Source organism: Penicillium nucicola (assembly GCF_028828085.1).
Source record: "Penicillium nucicola strain IBT 29836 chromosome Unknown utg000008l, whole genome shotgun sequence".
Lineage (NCBI taxonomy): Eukaryota > Fungi > Ascomycota > Eurotiomycetes > Eurotiales > Aspergillaceae > Penicillium > Penicillium nucicola.
This window is the reverse complement of record NW_026643132.1, coordinates 811,896-827,904: the sequence shown is the minus strand read 5'-3', so window position 1 is coordinate 827,904 and position 16,009 is coordinate 811,896. Positions and strand designations below refer to the sequence as shown.

The following is a 16,009-nucleotide window of genomic DNA, read 5'->3' as shown; positions in this document are numbered from 1 at the left end:
CGAGGAGATCATGAAACAATATAAGACAAGGACTCTGCCGAGGCATCGTCGAAGGGAAGAAGAGGCACAGCATCCCAAATGCAGAGGAAGGCTTCGAACCCATATGAGAGAAACTTGGACACATAAGGTATATCAACGATGAAAATCTAAAACCGGACACCAACACCAGACCCTTATGCGTTCTCCGACTGAATTGTTTGCTGGAAGATTGTTAGCTTGGGGTAAGAGAGAGAGAGAGAGCAATAGCATCGAGAATGAAAACATACCACCAGCCAGTCCATTCCCTCATTAATACCCTTGCCATCAATGGCAGAGCACGCGACAATGCTCCAGTTCCGATCCCGCAGTTCTCCCAGTTTCAAAGCCTCTGAAATCTCGCCCGCGCCCTTGGCACCAGGCTGATCTTGCTTGTTGGCAAACACAAGTAGCGCCGCATCGTGAAGTTCCTCCTCGTTGAGCATGGCTGCTAGTTCGTCTGCGGCGGTCCCTAGTCGCTCGATATCTGTGGAGTCAATGACGAAGACTACGGCTGCTGTGTTGGCGTAGTAGCATCGCCAGTATGGACGAATGGAAGTTTGGCCACCGAGATCCTATGACGCAGCATCAGTAAGAAATTCGATGTGATCGTGTAGATGTGCACCACCTACCCAGACATTGAGGTTTAGATTCTTATATGTGACCGACTCGACGTTGAACCCGATTGTAGGTATCGTGGTGACAACTTCGCCAATCTGCGAGCGCGCATTGTTAGTCTCGTGTCCATCGCGCCGGTCCCAGTTTCCCCGGACAGGGTGGGGGTCCAGTAGCTCACCTTGAGTCTGTAGAGCAGAGTGGTCTTTCCGGCGTTATCCTGAATGGTTAAGAGAGCGAGTTAACTTCCATTAATCCTGCATTATCCTGCATAGGAAATATGACGCCACGTACAAGTCCTAGAATCAGAATGCGGATCTCCTTCTTGGACCAGATCAGGGACCACATGCGCGATAGTGAACCACCCATGATGTATGTGCGCGTGTAAGGTTGAAGAAGGGAAGACTTTGCAAGTGAATAGAGAAGAGCAAATAGTAACGTTAAATGGTAAACAGTAACTGGTGACTGGTTAAGTTGTAGAGAACAGATGAAAGACGGGTCGGCCTGTGCGGTGGGCGGTCAATCGGGGGAGATCATGCGGGATTGAGCTCATACCGATTGTCCCTTCTTCTCTCGGATCTGGTTATTCGATCACCTCTACACCCTTGTCGGCTTTGTATCTGCGCGACAGTCCCAGCGCACTTCCTAGATTTGCCCGCACGTGCAATTGACCTCCCCCGGACTTGCGCCATGGTCGGAAAGAAGTCGGGTAAGGCCCTTCGGGATGAGGGTAAGGTTCATCAAACAAGCGATGAGTACGCCTTGGTCTAGTAGAAATAACTAACACTGGGGTTTTTTGCAGGCTTGGAGCGCACCGATAACAACATGGAACTATCCAGCTGGCCCCAGGTTGCTGCCATCAACCAGAAGAACTACTATACGTACGTGTACAGTCCAGATCGATCAACAAGAGTCCACCCTTTTCCTTTGAGTCAAGGACATCAACGCTAACCGCACGTTTTATAGTGACTACCTGAAGCGTGATGATCAGAACCTGGCCTTCCGACTGCAAAATGAGGAGGCTAGAACGCGGATGACCAAGAAGGCAAAGGACCACGACCGTGCCATGGCAATGGCCAAGACAGAGAACCCAGACGGCGAGGCCGAGGCAGACGGCGATGCCAACATGGAGGATGCAGAGGAGACACCGGCTGAGATGGCTGGCTCCAAGGTCATTGTTATTCACATGGGTAGCCAGAACCTCCGCATAGGACTTGCGAGTGATGCGCTACCAAAAACCGTGCCCATGGTGATCGCGCGGAAGTCAGCGACCAGCGAATCTGAAGATTATGCAGAGCCCAAGCCGAAACGGTTCAAGGCTGAGGATGATTCTGAGCTAGAGCCCGAGAAGGCGTTTGGAACTGAGGTATGTTCAGTGCAATTCTTCTCGCTGTTATTGTCTAGGATCAGAACTAACACTGTATTAGTGGTCTTCTCAGTTCAACCGAATGTCTGCCGACTTGAAGGTGCACATGCGACAGAATAAGCGACGAATGCTTCCTAACTCAAAGGAAATGGTGGTGAACTACAACCGCAGAACAGTACCGGAGATTATTTCTGAGCACAACGACCCCATGCGTGTTGAATGGACCGAACTCTCAAATCCTCCGCCAGAGTATGTTGTTGGGCAGCCGGCGCTGAGAATTCCTGACGCATCGAAACCTCGATACAAGCTCTACTGGCCAATCAAAAATGGCTGGTGCAACGAAAAAGACTACGAAAGCAAGAGGTCGCTTTTCCTGGACATTTCACTGATCCTGGAGGACGCGATTCAGAATCAATTGGGCCTGCCCAGTAAGAAAGACTGGACACATTATTCGTGTGTAATCGTTATTCCAGATCTTTACGACAAGGCCTATGTCACTCAGATCCTGGAAATGTTGATGCGTGAGTTTGTATTTGCTCGAGTGTGTTTTATTCAAGAAAGTCTGGCGGCTACCTTTGGTGCCGGCTTCACCTCAGCCTGTGTGGTAGATATTGGAGCGCAAAAGACCTCTATCTGCTGTGTGGAAGAAGGCATGTGCATTGAAAACTCGCGAGTGAACTTGAAGTTTGGCGGTCAAGATATGACCGAAGCATTTGTTAAGATGATGCTGCATGACCATTTCCCATATACCGATATCAATCTACGACGCAGACATGACTTCCTTCTGGCTGAAGAGCTAAAGAAGAACATCTGTACTATGAACGAAGCGAGCGTCTCTCCCCAAGTTTTCGACTTCCATCTTCGAGTGGCGGGCCAAGATACACGAAAGTACTCATTCAAGGCTTTTGACGAAGTTCATCTTGCACCAATGGGTGTCTTTGAACCCAGCATTTTCGATAACGAGCACAAGATTGATGGCCGACGGACTTTGATCGGCCGATCCGCTGATATCTACGACGGACAAGCCAATGATCCTACTTCTGCCGCTCAGTCGGAGATTCTGACTGCTATTGCACCCCCCTTGCCCAAGTCAAATGGCGAATCTCAATCAGTTAATGTTCAAGCCACGCCCAGCCGTCCTCAGCATCCCACTGCTATCAGCAAACTCCAAGAGCTTGAGGGTACTCCCCAGTCTTCTGTTGCCGGATCCCCTGTTCCAGAGGCCACAGGAACTCCCCAGGCAGGCGGTACAAGCACACCTGCGGCAGCTGCACCTCCGTCACAGACTCCCCGTCCCCCAGCCGTGGAAGAGCGTGATGATATCATGCCAATTTTCCCTCTAGATAACGCCATTTTGACTTCCATCGCACATGCAGCTCGTTCCGATGAGAAGAAGATGCGTGATTTCATCGGTGGTATCATGGTAGTCGGTGGTGGTAGCCTGACTGCTGGCTTCCATCTGTTCCTGGAAGAGCGTCTGCAGGCTCTTCGTCCTGGTTTCGCCAAGGAGATCATGATTGGAACACCACCTCGAGACTTGGACCCTCAGGTTGTTGTTTGGAAGGGTGCCAGCATTTTTGGAAAATTGAACACTACAAACGATAGCTGGATTGGACGATTGGAGTATGATCGACTTGGGCCGCGGTTGATGGCTTACAAGTGTATGTGGGCTTATTGATTGTGTACTTTGGCTTTGTGATGCTATTATGAGAAGCTGGCGGTGGCGACGGGAGTTCTACATTTTTGGTTGTTATCAAAACGGGTTTCGATATTTTCTAATGCAATGGAGTATTTCGAGCAGAGAACGAGCACTGAAGTATTCACTTGACGGCTGATTGTCAATACAAAGTGTGAGATTCTACATATACGAACTTGCAATATTCCCTTGATGGCGGATTTTCTATACAAGATTTAGAATCATGGACACATAAACAAATATAATACGATTGGCGCATGAGAAACGCTCCCAGTTCGTGAGGTGACTCCAAGCGTGTATAATGTGAGGGCGGTAGAAGTCGGCAAAATGATGATTCTCTGGCGGCCGCAATTCGCTCTGCATCGTCCAGCTTCAATTGATTCAACCCGCCCCCAGCTGTCGCAGTCCGAAGAAAGGCCCTGTTCTGAAAGATTGGAATATTGGGCATCCAGGGCATTACAACTCGAATTTGATCTCTCAGCCATTACCTCGGTCCCATACCGACACGTAGGTTTGCGACGACAGCTCTCAAGATCAACTCGCCAACAGTCCTTGTCTAAAAGACCGCATCGGACAACAAGATGTCCAAGTCCAAAGATGGACAGTCCTCCGGGAGCTTCCACCAAGACTATATTGCCTCGTTGCGCTATCGCAATGATCTTCCTCCTCCAGACATGCCCCCCAAGTTCCTCGATATCCCGCACGAGGGCTTAAGCCGCTTCCTCACCCCCGGATTTGCATCCAACCTGGCGCGTCGCGAGGAGCCAAACATCGATGTCGACGCTGAAGGTGGAATGCCCATTGACCTTGTCGGTATTCCAGGTTTACATTTGGGCGATGAGAGTGGTATGTGCAAACTGAATGTTTATCAAATCGCATAATTGAGACTAATCTGTCTGTTATAGCTATCATGGCCCCCGAAACCCCTCAGCCTATCGACCCAGCTGATCTTCCACTCCTTATGAGCATCGACCAACTCCGCAACCCCGTACAGAAGAATACCAATGTCAGCTTCCTTCGCCGCACACAGCATATCTCCGTCGACCGCACCGCTGGAGCTGGAGCTGCTGTACCTGCCAAAGCGCAGGCACGGCCCAGTAAGAAAGCAAAGCCTTCAGTCGACGACCCCAAGCATGTCAAGAAGTTCATTACCAAGGGATTCGACATTGCCTACCCGCAGAGCAAGCATACTGGCGAGGATACTGAGAATCGCGTCCGAGGCCTACCTCCCACAAAGGCGGAAGTGGATGCTTGGGCAAACCCAGTGCATCCTGATAATCCCAAACTGAAGCCAGTCGGCTTCTTCCCCGTCATGCCTGACCTGGAAGGCTTCCCCGAACCCGGAGGTTTCCTTCAATTCAAGTTCGACAAGGCGCCTGTGGCAGCCGTCGCCGGCAAGCGGGACAAGCGCATGGAACTTGGTCTGCTGAGCCCAGCAGCACCAGAGCAGCGTATCGTTCACGAGCACGAGTCCAAGGTGGCTCTTCACGAAGCGAACCCCAATATCTACCCTCACCCGGGCCCCGTACCCTTCGACTACCGCCTATTCTTACCTGAGAAGGTCGATGCTCTGAAGAAGATCCACACAAGCATGAGTCTGACTCATCCAGACCGACACGACTCAGACCTTTACACGCACGAGGCCGACGGCAACAAATACTTCCGCTACGATCGAGCCCGCACCTACGCCACAAGCGCGCAGTCCTTCAGCACCGAGCAGAAAGATATCGCAATGACTCTCTTCACCCCCAAAGACGGCGATACCAGACAACTGGCCGCCTACTACTACCCCATCATTGGCAAGGCCCGTCTCAAGCCCGAACGTGCCCGTACCATCGCCCAGGCCGGTCTGGCACCTGCATCCACCCAGCAGGAAGAGCCCGAGGAGCAAGTCGACCAGATGCACGTTACTGTCCGTGACCCCGACGAGCAAGAGATATACAAGCGGGCTACGCACCGTCTGCAGGTCGACCCTAAGTTCGCGAGCCAAATGCCGCCCGAACCTACGGTCGAGGAGGAGCAACCGATTGAAAACGATGATGCCGATCAGCCAGCCGAAGATACTCGCATGAGCGACGACGAGTAGATTTGACCGGCATTTGGTTTATGTATAATGGGATCGTTTCTTGAACATTGATTCTTGAAGTATCTAGATTACTGGGTCTGGCGTCTAAGCAATGAGGAAAAAGGCGTTCTGCGCATGCAATTAAATCAGTTCTCTCACCTTCTCCTCGTACTTTGGGCCTTGGCCAAGGCTTTCTTCTGATACTTGGATTAGCTATACACATGTAGTCAACAGTTCCGCGTCTTGGGTTCTTTCTTCCACTTGCTTGTCTTGACTTGAACAGACTGGCTTTACCTTCCGGACTCGCAGCCAAAGAGCTCACTGTAGATTCAAGCAACGCCACGGCCGATCTTGGGCATATCTTCATTTTGGATTTTATGGAAGCATACTGTAGCGTGGGCCCAATTTTCAAGTATGAAGTCAAATTGAGATACTTGAGACAATAACTGAGCATGATTGTCGCAGCATGCACGTACATGGAGCCCTGAGTGGGTGCCATACACGTTGATCGCCAGCGTCTCGGGTGGATCCTATTCAAACCGAGAGACTCCGATATTGTTGATCTTTATATGACGAGGCGGGGCTCAATGAGGGAGAGAAAGATGTCGCTCTACAGTGTCAGTCGATGTTAACGATCACGGCTCTGGTTAGGAGTCCAGCGGTCATATAAGTTATACACTTATAACCCAAAACGGACTCAACGATACTTAGAACTTAGCCGCGATTTCCTAACAAAAGAACCAATGCAATATCTACCGTCCGATTATCCACGAAATCAAAGATAAGAACCCCAAGATCCCCCCGTAGCCTAGATGCGGGATCCCATCAAATCTGGGGAACCCCCAATGTGCCGGCACCCGGGGCCTTGATTGGCTCCCGTAGACCCTGGGAGTTAGGGCCCAGCACAGCCTATCAGGGGCAGCCATGGCCCCCACGAGCCCGACGGGGCAGTGCCAAGCAGCACATGGCAACGGGCACGTCCGTGACTGGCTCAACTGAGGCTACTGCAGGAACCCAAATGCGCTTAAAGTTGGCTCTCTCTACGGTATACTATTTGCTATTTGCTATATGCTACATGCTCTACTGTACTATCCTAATCTATGCTACTCTATACCCACTTATCCTCGACACGCTCCCGGAAATAGATACTATCGTCTCCATGTACTGACTACCTCCAACCACTACCGTCCCTGCACGCAACCCCCAAGTCCTTTGTACCTGCCCCTCCTCTCTCTCTCTCTCTTTCTCTCTCTCCACCCATGTGTCTCCGTGATAGGAGGAGCTGTCTTCTTCCTCCCCGTGATGTGGCTCCTGCGCTCCGATCTCGTGCTCTTCCTCTATATGAATCCATGTCTTCTCTCTTTCTCTTGACTTTGTAACACTCCTTGCTTCTTGCAGATTGCACATTGCACATTGCTTGCAGAATGGATTGGATGCATATTTACATCGCCACGGCGGCCTTGTCCGTCTTTGCTCTCGTGGCGCTCGTTCTCTTGCTGTCGCAACAACGGGTCAAGGTCGCTAATACGTGGGCGGGACCGTACCTCAAGTTCATTTGGGCCAACTTTATCAAACCCCATGACAAGAAGGCTGGGGATCAGCAGGATGCTTTGGAGAGCTTCTACAAGACTCAGGTGGGTTGGGAGTGGGTGGGATTGGGTGGGATCAGACTGGTGACTGACTTCTCGCTGCAGGCTGCCGTGTACGATGCTACCCGTCGTCGTCTTCTCTGTGGTCGGGAGGACATGCTCGGTCTTGTGGCGGCGCAGTTGAAGCACAAGGTTGGAACTAAGGATATCAAGAATGGAAAGGCAGTTTGGGTGGATGTGAGTGTGCGATTGGAGTGACTCGATGGACATTTAGGGCTGACACGTTCTTAGGTTGGTGGCGGCACTGGGTAGGCAGAGAGGCAGATTGGTTACAATGGTTGAACTGGAAGCTGACTCGGAACAGATACAATATTGAGGCGATGGCGACTTTCCTTCCCGTGGACAAATTCTTCGAGCAAGTGTACCTGGTCGATCTTTCTCCGTCGCTCTGTGAAGTTGCCCGCCAGCGGTTCGAGCGTCTTGGGTGGAAGAATGTCACTGTTCTGTGCCAGGATGCTCGGTCATTCCGTCTTCCGGAGAGGGTTGTTGATCCTCGCTCTGTGAATGTAAATGCAAATGATGCGGTCGACTTGGTTACTATGAGCTACAGTCTATCCATGATTCCTGGTAAGTATTGGTGGGAACGCTAAACAAGGCATGGCGTTGACTCTTTCAGATTATTACAGCGTTGTCGATTCATTGACCTCTCGCCTGAAATCGACTGGCATTCTGGGTGTCTGTGATTTCTATGGTAAGCAACTTTCTTTGTGATATCCTGAAGCTCCGTTCTAACCCCGATACAGTTCAAAGCATTGTGGATGTTTCCTGTCGCAATTACACTGGTGGTGCCTTCAACCGTCATGTGAATTGGCTCGGACGTGTTTTCTGGAGAGCCTGGTTCGATTTCGATCGTGTCAGTCTCGAGGCTGCTCGTCGTGACTACCTCGAGTACAAGTTTGGAACCGTCATTTCTGCCAGTGAGCGTAACTACCTTCTTGGTGGTATTCCATACTACATCTTTGTCGGCTGCCCTAAGGAAATTCAATCTACCCCGTCGAGCCAGTCAATTGAGAAGTTGGATGCCTCTTTCACCGAGTCTCCCTACCTGCTTCCTGCCAATCACAAGCAGGAAATGGACCAGGCAGTTGTGAGCAGCTCGCAGGAGATCCGGTCTAAGGCGTATGAGTCTGCAGTCATTAACTTGAGTGCAAACCTGCCGCTTCCATCGTCATTCTACCAGAACCAGCATTACCGCATTCACTACAACGACATGCTTCCCAAGCACACCCAGTTCCAAAATGAGTACATTTACGCATTCACCTGGGAGGACCCCCGGGTTGACCACCGACTTTTGAACATTGGCAAAGACGATGTCATTCTCGCTATCACAAGTGCCGGTGATAATATCCTCGACTACCTACAGAAGAGTCCCCGTCGGGTTCATGCCGTGGACCTGAATCCTAACCAGAACCATCTCCTTGAGCTGAAGGTTGCCAGCTACACAGCCCTCGGCCACCGGGACATGTGGAAGATCTTCGGTGAGGGCAAGCACCCGCAATTCCGCGAGCTGCTCATCTCCAAGCTCAGTCCCCATCTCTCCAGCCAAGCTTTCCAATACTGGCTCGAGCATACTCACACCTTCACTTCCACTTCTGGCCACGGTCTCTACGAGACTGGTGGCTCCCGTCATGCGATTCGCATGGTCCGCTGGCTCTTCAATATATTCGGACTGCAGGGCGAAGTCCGCAAGATGTGTGAAGCACAAACTCTCGCCGAGCAACGTGAAATCTGGCCTCGCATCCGCCGCGTTCTCATGAGCCGGCCTCTGCACTGGGCTATTGTCAGTACTGAGTGGTTTGCCTGGAAGGCAGCGGGTGTGCCTCGCAACCAGCGAAACATGATTGTAGATGACTTCTTCCGTCGCAATGGTTTGACCGAGGATATGAAGATCGGAAAGGATATCAGTGGCCAGTCCATCTGGGAGTATGTTGTCAACACGCTCGACCCCGTCATCAATGATACTCTCATCAGCAACGACAACTACTTCTACTTCCTTTGTGTCCAGGGCAAATTCTCTCGGAGGTATGTTGACTTGAAAGTATTGACAGAGCTCTTGCTAATCGTCATAGATGCCACCCTACCTACCTATCTCCTCAGGCACATGTCAAGCTTTCTACGCCCGGTGCATTCGATGGTCTGCGCATCCACACTGATGAGATCAACGAAGTGATCAACCGTATCACCCCAGGAACCCTAACCATCGCCGTGGTCATGGACTCCATGGACTGGTTCGACCCCAGCGGAGACGCAGCCCCCGCCCAAGCCCGTACATTCAACCACGCTTTGAAGAAGGGCGGCCGCATCCTCCTCCGCTCAGCAAGTATCGATCCCTGGTACATCAAGCACTTTGAAGAGAACGGATTCTCCGCTCGTCGCGTGGGAGCCCGCTTCCCAGGCACATGCATTGACCGGTAAGCTAGCTCCACCCCCAGCTATCCACTTTACATGCGTTCGAAACTCTAACCAATCCAGTGTGAACATGTACGCCTCCACCTGGATCTGCACCAAGACCGAAGACATCTCCCGACCAAAGAACCAGCGCACCATGTCCGCCCTCTCCTTGCCTGACAGCGCCATCCCTACAGCCAAGCGATCTGGCAGCGTGGAGGACTTGGACTTGGACCTGAAGCTTTGAACCCATTCTGCTTGTTTTTTATGTTTCTCTCATCCCCGTCTGCTTCTGCTTCTGTTTTCGATAAGACTGCTGCTCTGCTCTGTGCATGCTTGTGCTTTGTCCTCGGGCCATGATACCTATGATTTGGAATGGAGTTAAGATAAGATGAGGCGTGTTGTTTCTGACTTAAAAGCGACGGAGTCTGGGGTTCGACTTCGATTTGTTTTGCGAGGGAGCCGATATGCTCTTCAGTTCCTAGTTCACGCCATCATTAAGAACATTTGATATTCTCATCATTATTCTAGTGTTTTCATGGCTTCGATTGTAGCTGGAGCTGTAGCTGTATAGACACCCTTGGCTATGGAGATCCCTGCAGATCACGCCGATCTCTTCAATTTTATCCCCCGCGCATTTGAGCACATTTGCGCCAGTTATTCGTTCCTTGTGCTTTAAGGTCTTGGGTGTTGGTTCTACCCTTCAATCTAAATCAACTGTTTAGTTCATTGTTCCCCTTATATCACCCTATCCTCTACACACTCCCTCACTCACTTCGCCACATCTATACCCAATAATATATCAAACAATGCCATTCGACTCCAAAGGCGACAAATGGTCCTGGTAAGACCTCCCACGTCTTCTTCTTGTCATACTTCCACCACAATTCATATCCATATCCACATCTACATCTATATATCTATCTAACAACCCAGCTCCTCCTGCATCCGCGGCCACAGATCAACAAAATGCACCCACTACGACCGACCAATGAAACGGGTCCCGAGAGCTGGCCGCCCCCTGGCGAAATGTGAACATATCATGGGCGTCAATTGTTCTTGTCGGGAGGTTTGGGCTGTTATGGTTCCTGTTGCCCCTGGTATGTTTTGCTTTTTTGTCCATCGCTCATGAATGGAGTGGAATCATTAGAGAGCTCTCTTGTATTGGGGCTGACCTTTTGCGTTGGTTTGTAGGGTCGGCGGTTTGTGCGCCTATGGCTGGGGTTCTGGGATGATTTTACTTGAGTGGTGTGTGTGGCTGTGGTTATGATTATGATTAGTTTGGGGATCATGATAGGGGAATATATATGGGTGGAATTTGGAGCTTGGAACCTTTTGCTTGGAGTTGGATTGGATTTGGGTTGTTGTATTAAGAAATAGGCAATATATTGAATTGGATTGATATGACAGGAGACATCGAAACTGGGAGCTTGAGCTGGAATTGTAATTGTAATTAATGAATTGACAGTATGAGTACAGATTTTTAAAGTCCTATGATACAACGACCCATGGTATAGAACCAACCGATGGATCAGCAATGCATGTCCAAATCACCACATGAAGCGCTGGATTTTTCCAGGCTCCTGGGGCCACTCGAAGCCCTTGTACAAGAAGACATAACCAGTCACCAAGTTGATGAGCAAGAACCAAGCCGTCTCCAGGAATTTGGGAGAGTTGACCACGAAGTCAGCAGCGCGCTTGTCTTCTTCATTGCGAGGACGGGTGATTCGGTACTTGAGCAGACCTGGTGATGGGGGCAGATGGAGACGCCACATCACCCAGGGGATGATGAAGTAGCGGGGTTCAACCAGGGGTGCAGTGATGAGGGACAATGCGGTTGCGGCAAGCCAGATTAGGACGAAGCTGACACGGGGTGCTTCGAGCTGGGTCTTTTGGCGTGTCAGGATCGATCGTTGGATCCTGGCGATGACTGCGGGATCATTTGGATCGATGGTGTTGGTCTTGGGTTGTTCATCTGGTTGTTTGGGTTTGGGGGCAGGCTTGCGGTTGGGTCGGGTGGTCCTCTTTGTTCCCTTAGGTGGCTGGGAAGGCTGAGTAGGTTTGGCTGCTGGTGCAGGAGTAGGGGCTGGGGTAGGGGCCGGAGCTGGAGCAGGAGCAGGAGTAGAGGCAGTTGGTGCAGGCTTCTCTGGGACGCGCATCAATTTGGGTGCCACGACCAGAGTAGAGAATCCAAAGGCCGAAATCACAGTCCAGCCGGAGAGGAAGTACACCAAGACTGCGGCGTACTTTACTGCTGGGTGGATGTTAAGGAGAAGGCGGAACACGTAGAATACATAGTGGCGGTTATCAGCGAGGGTGAAGGGGTGCACGATGGTGTTGAAATGAACCACGGCAAGCATGAGAGGAATCACAGCTAGGACAGCTTTGTATGATGGAAGTTTTCTCTGCTTTGCTGGCCAGCCCAGATCCAGAGACTCGGGGATAGACTTCTTGGGGACAAGGATGTTGATCAGAGGTATCACGAAAAGTGGCCACGAGAAGAAGGCAAAGTAAGGCCAGATGTATAGCATCTGGGCCAAGTGAATGCTCGCAGTATGGAACTCTTTGTGGCCTGGTTTTTTGTTAGCCTCTGCTTGCGCACACTCTCCAGATCATATAAACCCACCTAAGACGACACCGTTGTTCCAAATCACAAAACCACCGAAGGCAGCGAGGACAATGAGATGAGGAATAACAGAGATGAGCACAGCAAATGGTCTCTTCGCAGCAACAGCTGTGAATGAGATGATGGTCTTGAAGTAGTCTAATGCCTATGTTAGTATCTGCACGCTATGTATGCTCTGTCACATTGACTCACCAGCCAAGGTAGCTTCCGAGACCAGAGGATCATAGAGCTCGTTCTGCTGCATTCCCTGTTTCACGATCTTAGAGATCTTAGACGAAGAGCAAGTAGAAGACGACGTTGTAATATTCCGGACAACTTGAAGTCCACCAAAGAAGACAGAGATCCAAAAGATATTCGTCTGCCGACAGACAAGTGCAGCCAAACCGAAGGCCAAGAAGCCCAGCGTCGGCAGAATACCACCCGAGCTCCTCTTGAGATCCCAATTGTAGGCCTCAACCACGGCGAGAAGGGCAAGAATGTCTGTATAGTACAGACCCGAGAAAAAGAACAACGGTGGGAACAAGCAAATGTTCAACGCAGTATGACCCAAATACGAGCTCAAGTTCCGGTCATTCTTCACCTTCTGAATTTTATCGAGCAGCGCCTGCAAACTCCAAGGAAGGAAGATAGCAGTAGTAGCAACATTCGTCATACGTAGAACCTCGGTTGTGAGCTTCGTCGGCTCACCACGAAGCAGAAGCAACGCCGCGCAGAGCACGTAAGACCACAGATACAGACCCGGCGGGGTAGTCAGCTTTGGATCCCATTGCTCCCACTTGTGCGCCCAGTATGCCTGAGCCTGGGGAGCGTGAAATACCTCGTCGAGGTATGGCTCCGGGACAACCGCGTTGACACGGATCATCCAGAGGGGGATGAGCAGCAAACCGAAAGGAACGGCATAGCGCGCAGCTCGACTGAGCTGGGATTCATCGGGTGAAACCATGCTCAGCTCTTCAATTGGCAGAGGCCAAGTGTGGTGAAGTGAAGGCGGGAGCTTGGAACTTGAAGATGGGGAGTGCAAACGGACCAAACGCCATTCCGCCGACGCGAGTTGGCGTTCGGACACACCCAGATCGAAGTCGTGTGTGATCCCAGCTTGTTTCTTATTTCTTGTGTATTGTTCTCGAGAGCACAATGGCATTCCCTTTGCCGCGGGGCGTTACGGCGTCGGAGATTGCTTTTCTGGCGGAGATGGAATCCGTGACTATTGTGCCTCGACAGCGCCTCGAGGGGCTTGAATTACTAGGAGTAACTATATCCACGACCATTTTGAACTGGACGTATGAAATTGACTATCTTAGGGCCCCGTTGAACCTCTGATCCCTCCACGACGTGCTGCCCTCCCCCTCTGGCTCGCACTTCTACTCAAACGCCAACGCCGTGCGAATATCATACCACCACCCTGGCTACACCCAGAGTCTCTTAGTCTTATTCTCGAGGTTGAATCTGGACACCAGGATTATCAGAACGCTTTCTCTCCACCTCCTCCGCTGCCCGGCCAACCCAGCGTTCTAGACCGTGGCCAAGAACCAACTGCTCGGCCTCAGTATACTCCAGATGGCAATCGATACTATGCTGCGCCGCCCTTCCTACCACACAATACAGCACAACCTGTGAATTCCTCACGGGATGCCCCTTCACTACCGTTCCACTGGGTCGAGGTTGGGAACATGCTTCTCGATGCTGCGAGCGACGATCTAATGGACCCGGACCAGATTCGCCGATTACTGAAAGATTTGCGAGAAGTGCGCATGGCGAAGATGAGGTCCGGTGTCGATGTTTTAGATGCTGCAGCCACTGGTGGCGGTGGTGTTGCTTTGACGGGCGTTGGTTCTATGGAGTTGGGCGAGGAGCGAGGGTTCGTCACTGGCGTGGTGGATGGTCTCCGGTATGTTTGATCTAGACCCTTTCAACAAGATCAATGCTAATTATCGCAGGAAAATCGGCTCTTCTAAAGAACAAGCACGACGCGAACAGATGGCCGAGCAAAGAGCCAATGGCGGATACGACGACACACAAAACGACGACGAGGAAGAAGATTACATGGAGTTCTAAGCGCATTGGGAGAACCCTTTCCTTTTGGGGGCATCATTTATTTGGAGTTCAACGGTGCATATGTGACGCAGACCAATGCTTCCCAAAAAAAAAACACGACGTTCATGTACATAATCCGATAACTTATACCCTAGTCCCTGGACTGACGATGACCAACGGTTATAACCAAGGCTATTCCAATTTACCTAACACCATACAGCAATGCAAACGCTTTAATACAAACGGGGCGAGGTAGTGGAAGTGAAGGAATGGAGAAGAGAGGGTACAGATTTGGCCAGGAATATCAGCATCACACCGTAAAACAAAGCCCTAAATAGCCAGATCATGGTGATTGTCGTCTCATTGGGCACTGCCCTCGTTCTTCTGCGCCATCTTCCTCCGCGCAGCAAGAATCATGTCGTCCCGGCGCTTTTGAAGCAGTCGCTGACGCTCCTCCTTATTCTGAGACCAAGCAGACTTGGATGGTGTCGCCGGCTGCGCTTCTGGCTCTGCATTGCTGGATGCCTTTGCGCTCAGGTTGTATCGGGAAATCAAGTCCTGTCCGTTTGCTTTGGGTGCCGGGGCCGTAGCGGTCTGCGCAGCGAGGATGGTGGCGGAGGGGATTGCGACCTGGGGTTGGAATGAAGGTGGTGGCTATATGGATTTGTTAGTCAATACTCTCGTTGTCTCGTCTCGTCTGAGACCTCGTCTGAAGTCAAGTTGCCACCAACGCCAGCCAGCGAAGCAAATGACAGTATCGGGTGCCACACGTACAGTTTCCAGTCCACGTCCTGTCAAGATCCGCTCTGTTGTCGCAGCGACGCTTCCTCCATTACGCTGCAAATCCCACATGATATCTCGCGTACTCAGCTGAGGGAACATTTGTGAGATCTGTTCTACCTGCGCCGGATCGACGACATTCCCACGGCCCCGGCCTCGGTTGCTTCCTGCGGGGGCGTCATCGCGGTTAAAGAACCATCGGAGGACGAAGAACGAGACGACCGCTAGAGTAAGAAGCGAAGGGATATTCAGTGAGGGCTCGTCGTCTGTCATTGTGTCGGATCTGCGCGCGGTTGAGTCAGGCTTCCGGGTTCTCGCGTAGTTGGCGGAACGATTCCGAGAAAGGTAGGATGTCGTGTGGGAGGGCGTGACGTGACCAATATAAGATCGAAGAGAATTGAGAATAAGCTAAGTATATTAGGGTATCAGGGCGCAATGCGAGATCATTCAGCAAGAATCGCAAGAGCGGCTTGGGAAAGTGGCGCTGGGGTCGGGAAGATCGGTGAACAACACGTGCCTGACAAGTTGCGGAGTCGGATGTCGGAGTATACAACTCTTCAACTCTTATCTTTATGTACGCCTACAGCATCAGGGCAATCTACACAACAATGTTCAACAGAGAAGCGAAAGCACCTTTCGCAATGCATATATCGTGAACAGAAATCCATTCCCATCCATAACCAAAACTTTCATCAGTCCGAAAACACCGTCTGCCAAACGTCATAACAAGAACCCCAATAGGCCAAGAAAGAGGGGGGGAAGAAAACTATAGACA

The 16,009-nt window shown here is 51.1% G+C and overlaps 7 protein-coding genes across 7 annotated transcripts; 4 read left to right on the top strand and 3 right to left on the bottom strand.

Annotated features, from left to right (window-relative positions):
* Window positions 1-173: 173 nt before the first annotated feature.
* Window positions 174-999, bottom strand: N7511_007793 (ADP-ribosylation factor family protein; the record flags this gene model as incomplete). Its single annotated transcript, XM_057130170.1, has 5 exons — window positions 174-200; window positions 267-590; window positions 648-731; window positions 812-850; window positions 925-999. The coding sequence occupies 5 exons, from the start codon at window positions 997-999 to the stop codon at window positions 174-176; spliced, it is 549 nt and encodes a 182-aa protein (XP_056981953.1).
* Window positions 1,000-1,320: 321 nt separating this feature from the next.
* Window positions 1,321-3,674, top strand: N7511_007792 (putative chromatin remodeling complex subunit (Arp8); the record flags this gene model as incomplete). The annotated part of the gene is made up of 4 exons (XM_057130169.1): window positions 1,321-1,360; window positions 1,433-1,511; window positions 1,597-1,996; window positions 2,058-3,674. The coding sequence occupies 4 exons, from the start codon at window positions 1,321-1,323 to the stop codon at window positions 3,672-3,674; spliced, it is 2,136 nt and encodes a 711-aa protein (XP_056981952.1).
* A 599-nt stretch (window positions 3,675-4,273) lies between these two features.
* N7511_007791 (uncharacterized protein) lies at window positions 4,274-5,778 on the top strand (the record flags this gene model as incomplete). The annotated part of the gene is made up of 2 exons (XM_057130168.1): window positions 4,274-4,538; window positions 4,598-5,778. 2 exons carry the CDS (start codon window positions 4,274-4,276, stop codon window positions 5,776-5,778), a joined length of 1,446 nt encoding a protein of 481 aa, XP_056981951.1.
* A 1,403-nt stretch (window positions 5,779-7,181) lies between these two features.
* Window positions 7,182-10,041, top strand: N7511_007790 (class I SAM-dependent methyltransferase; the record flags this gene model as incomplete). Its single annotated transcript, XM_057130167.1, has 8 exons — window positions 7,182-7,391; window positions 7,452-7,583; window positions 7,638-7,654; window positions 7,711-7,973; window positions 8,023-8,097; window positions 8,150-9,428; window positions 9,476-9,817; window positions 9,879-10,041. 8 exons carry the CDS (start codon window positions 7,182-7,184, stop codon window positions 10,039-10,041), a joined length of 2,481 nt encoding a protein of 826 aa, XP_056981950.1.
* Window positions 10,042-11,344: 1,303 nt separating this feature from the next.
* Window positions 11,345-13,363, bottom strand: alg10 (dolichyl-P-Glc:Glc(2)Man(9)GlcNAc(2)-PP-dolichol alpha-1,2- glucosyltransferase; the record flags this gene model as incomplete). Its single annotated transcript, XM_057130166.1, has 3 exons — window positions 11,345-12,366; window positions 12,421-12,558; window positions 12,613-13,363. The coding sequence occupies 3 exons, from the start codon at window positions 13,361-13,363 to the stop codon at window positions 11,345-11,347; spliced, it is 1,911 nt and encodes a 636-aa protein (XP_056981949.1).
* A 191-nt stretch (window positions 13,364-13,554) lies between these two features.
* On the top strand, window positions 13,555-14,475 carry psf2 (DNA replication protein PSF2; the record flags this gene model as incomplete). Its single annotated transcript, XM_057130165.1, has 3 exons — window positions 13,555-13,668; window positions 13,722-14,308; window positions 14,358-14,475. The coding sequence occupies 3 exons, from the start codon at window positions 13,555-13,557 to the stop codon at window positions 14,473-14,475; spliced, it is 819 nt and encodes a 272-aa protein (XP_056981948.1).
* Window positions 14,476-14,814: 339 nt separating this feature from the next.
* On the bottom strand, window positions 14,815-15,507 carry N7511_007787 (CUE domain-containing protein; the record flags this gene model as incomplete). The annotated part of the gene is made up of 2 exons (XM_057130164.1): window positions 14,815-15,108; window positions 15,229-15,507. The coding sequence occupies 2 exons, from the start codon at window positions 15,505-15,507 to the stop codon at window positions 14,815-14,817; spliced, it is 573 nt and encodes a 190-aa protein (XP_056981947.1).
* Between the last annotated feature and the right edge of the window lie 502 nt (window positions 15,508-16,009).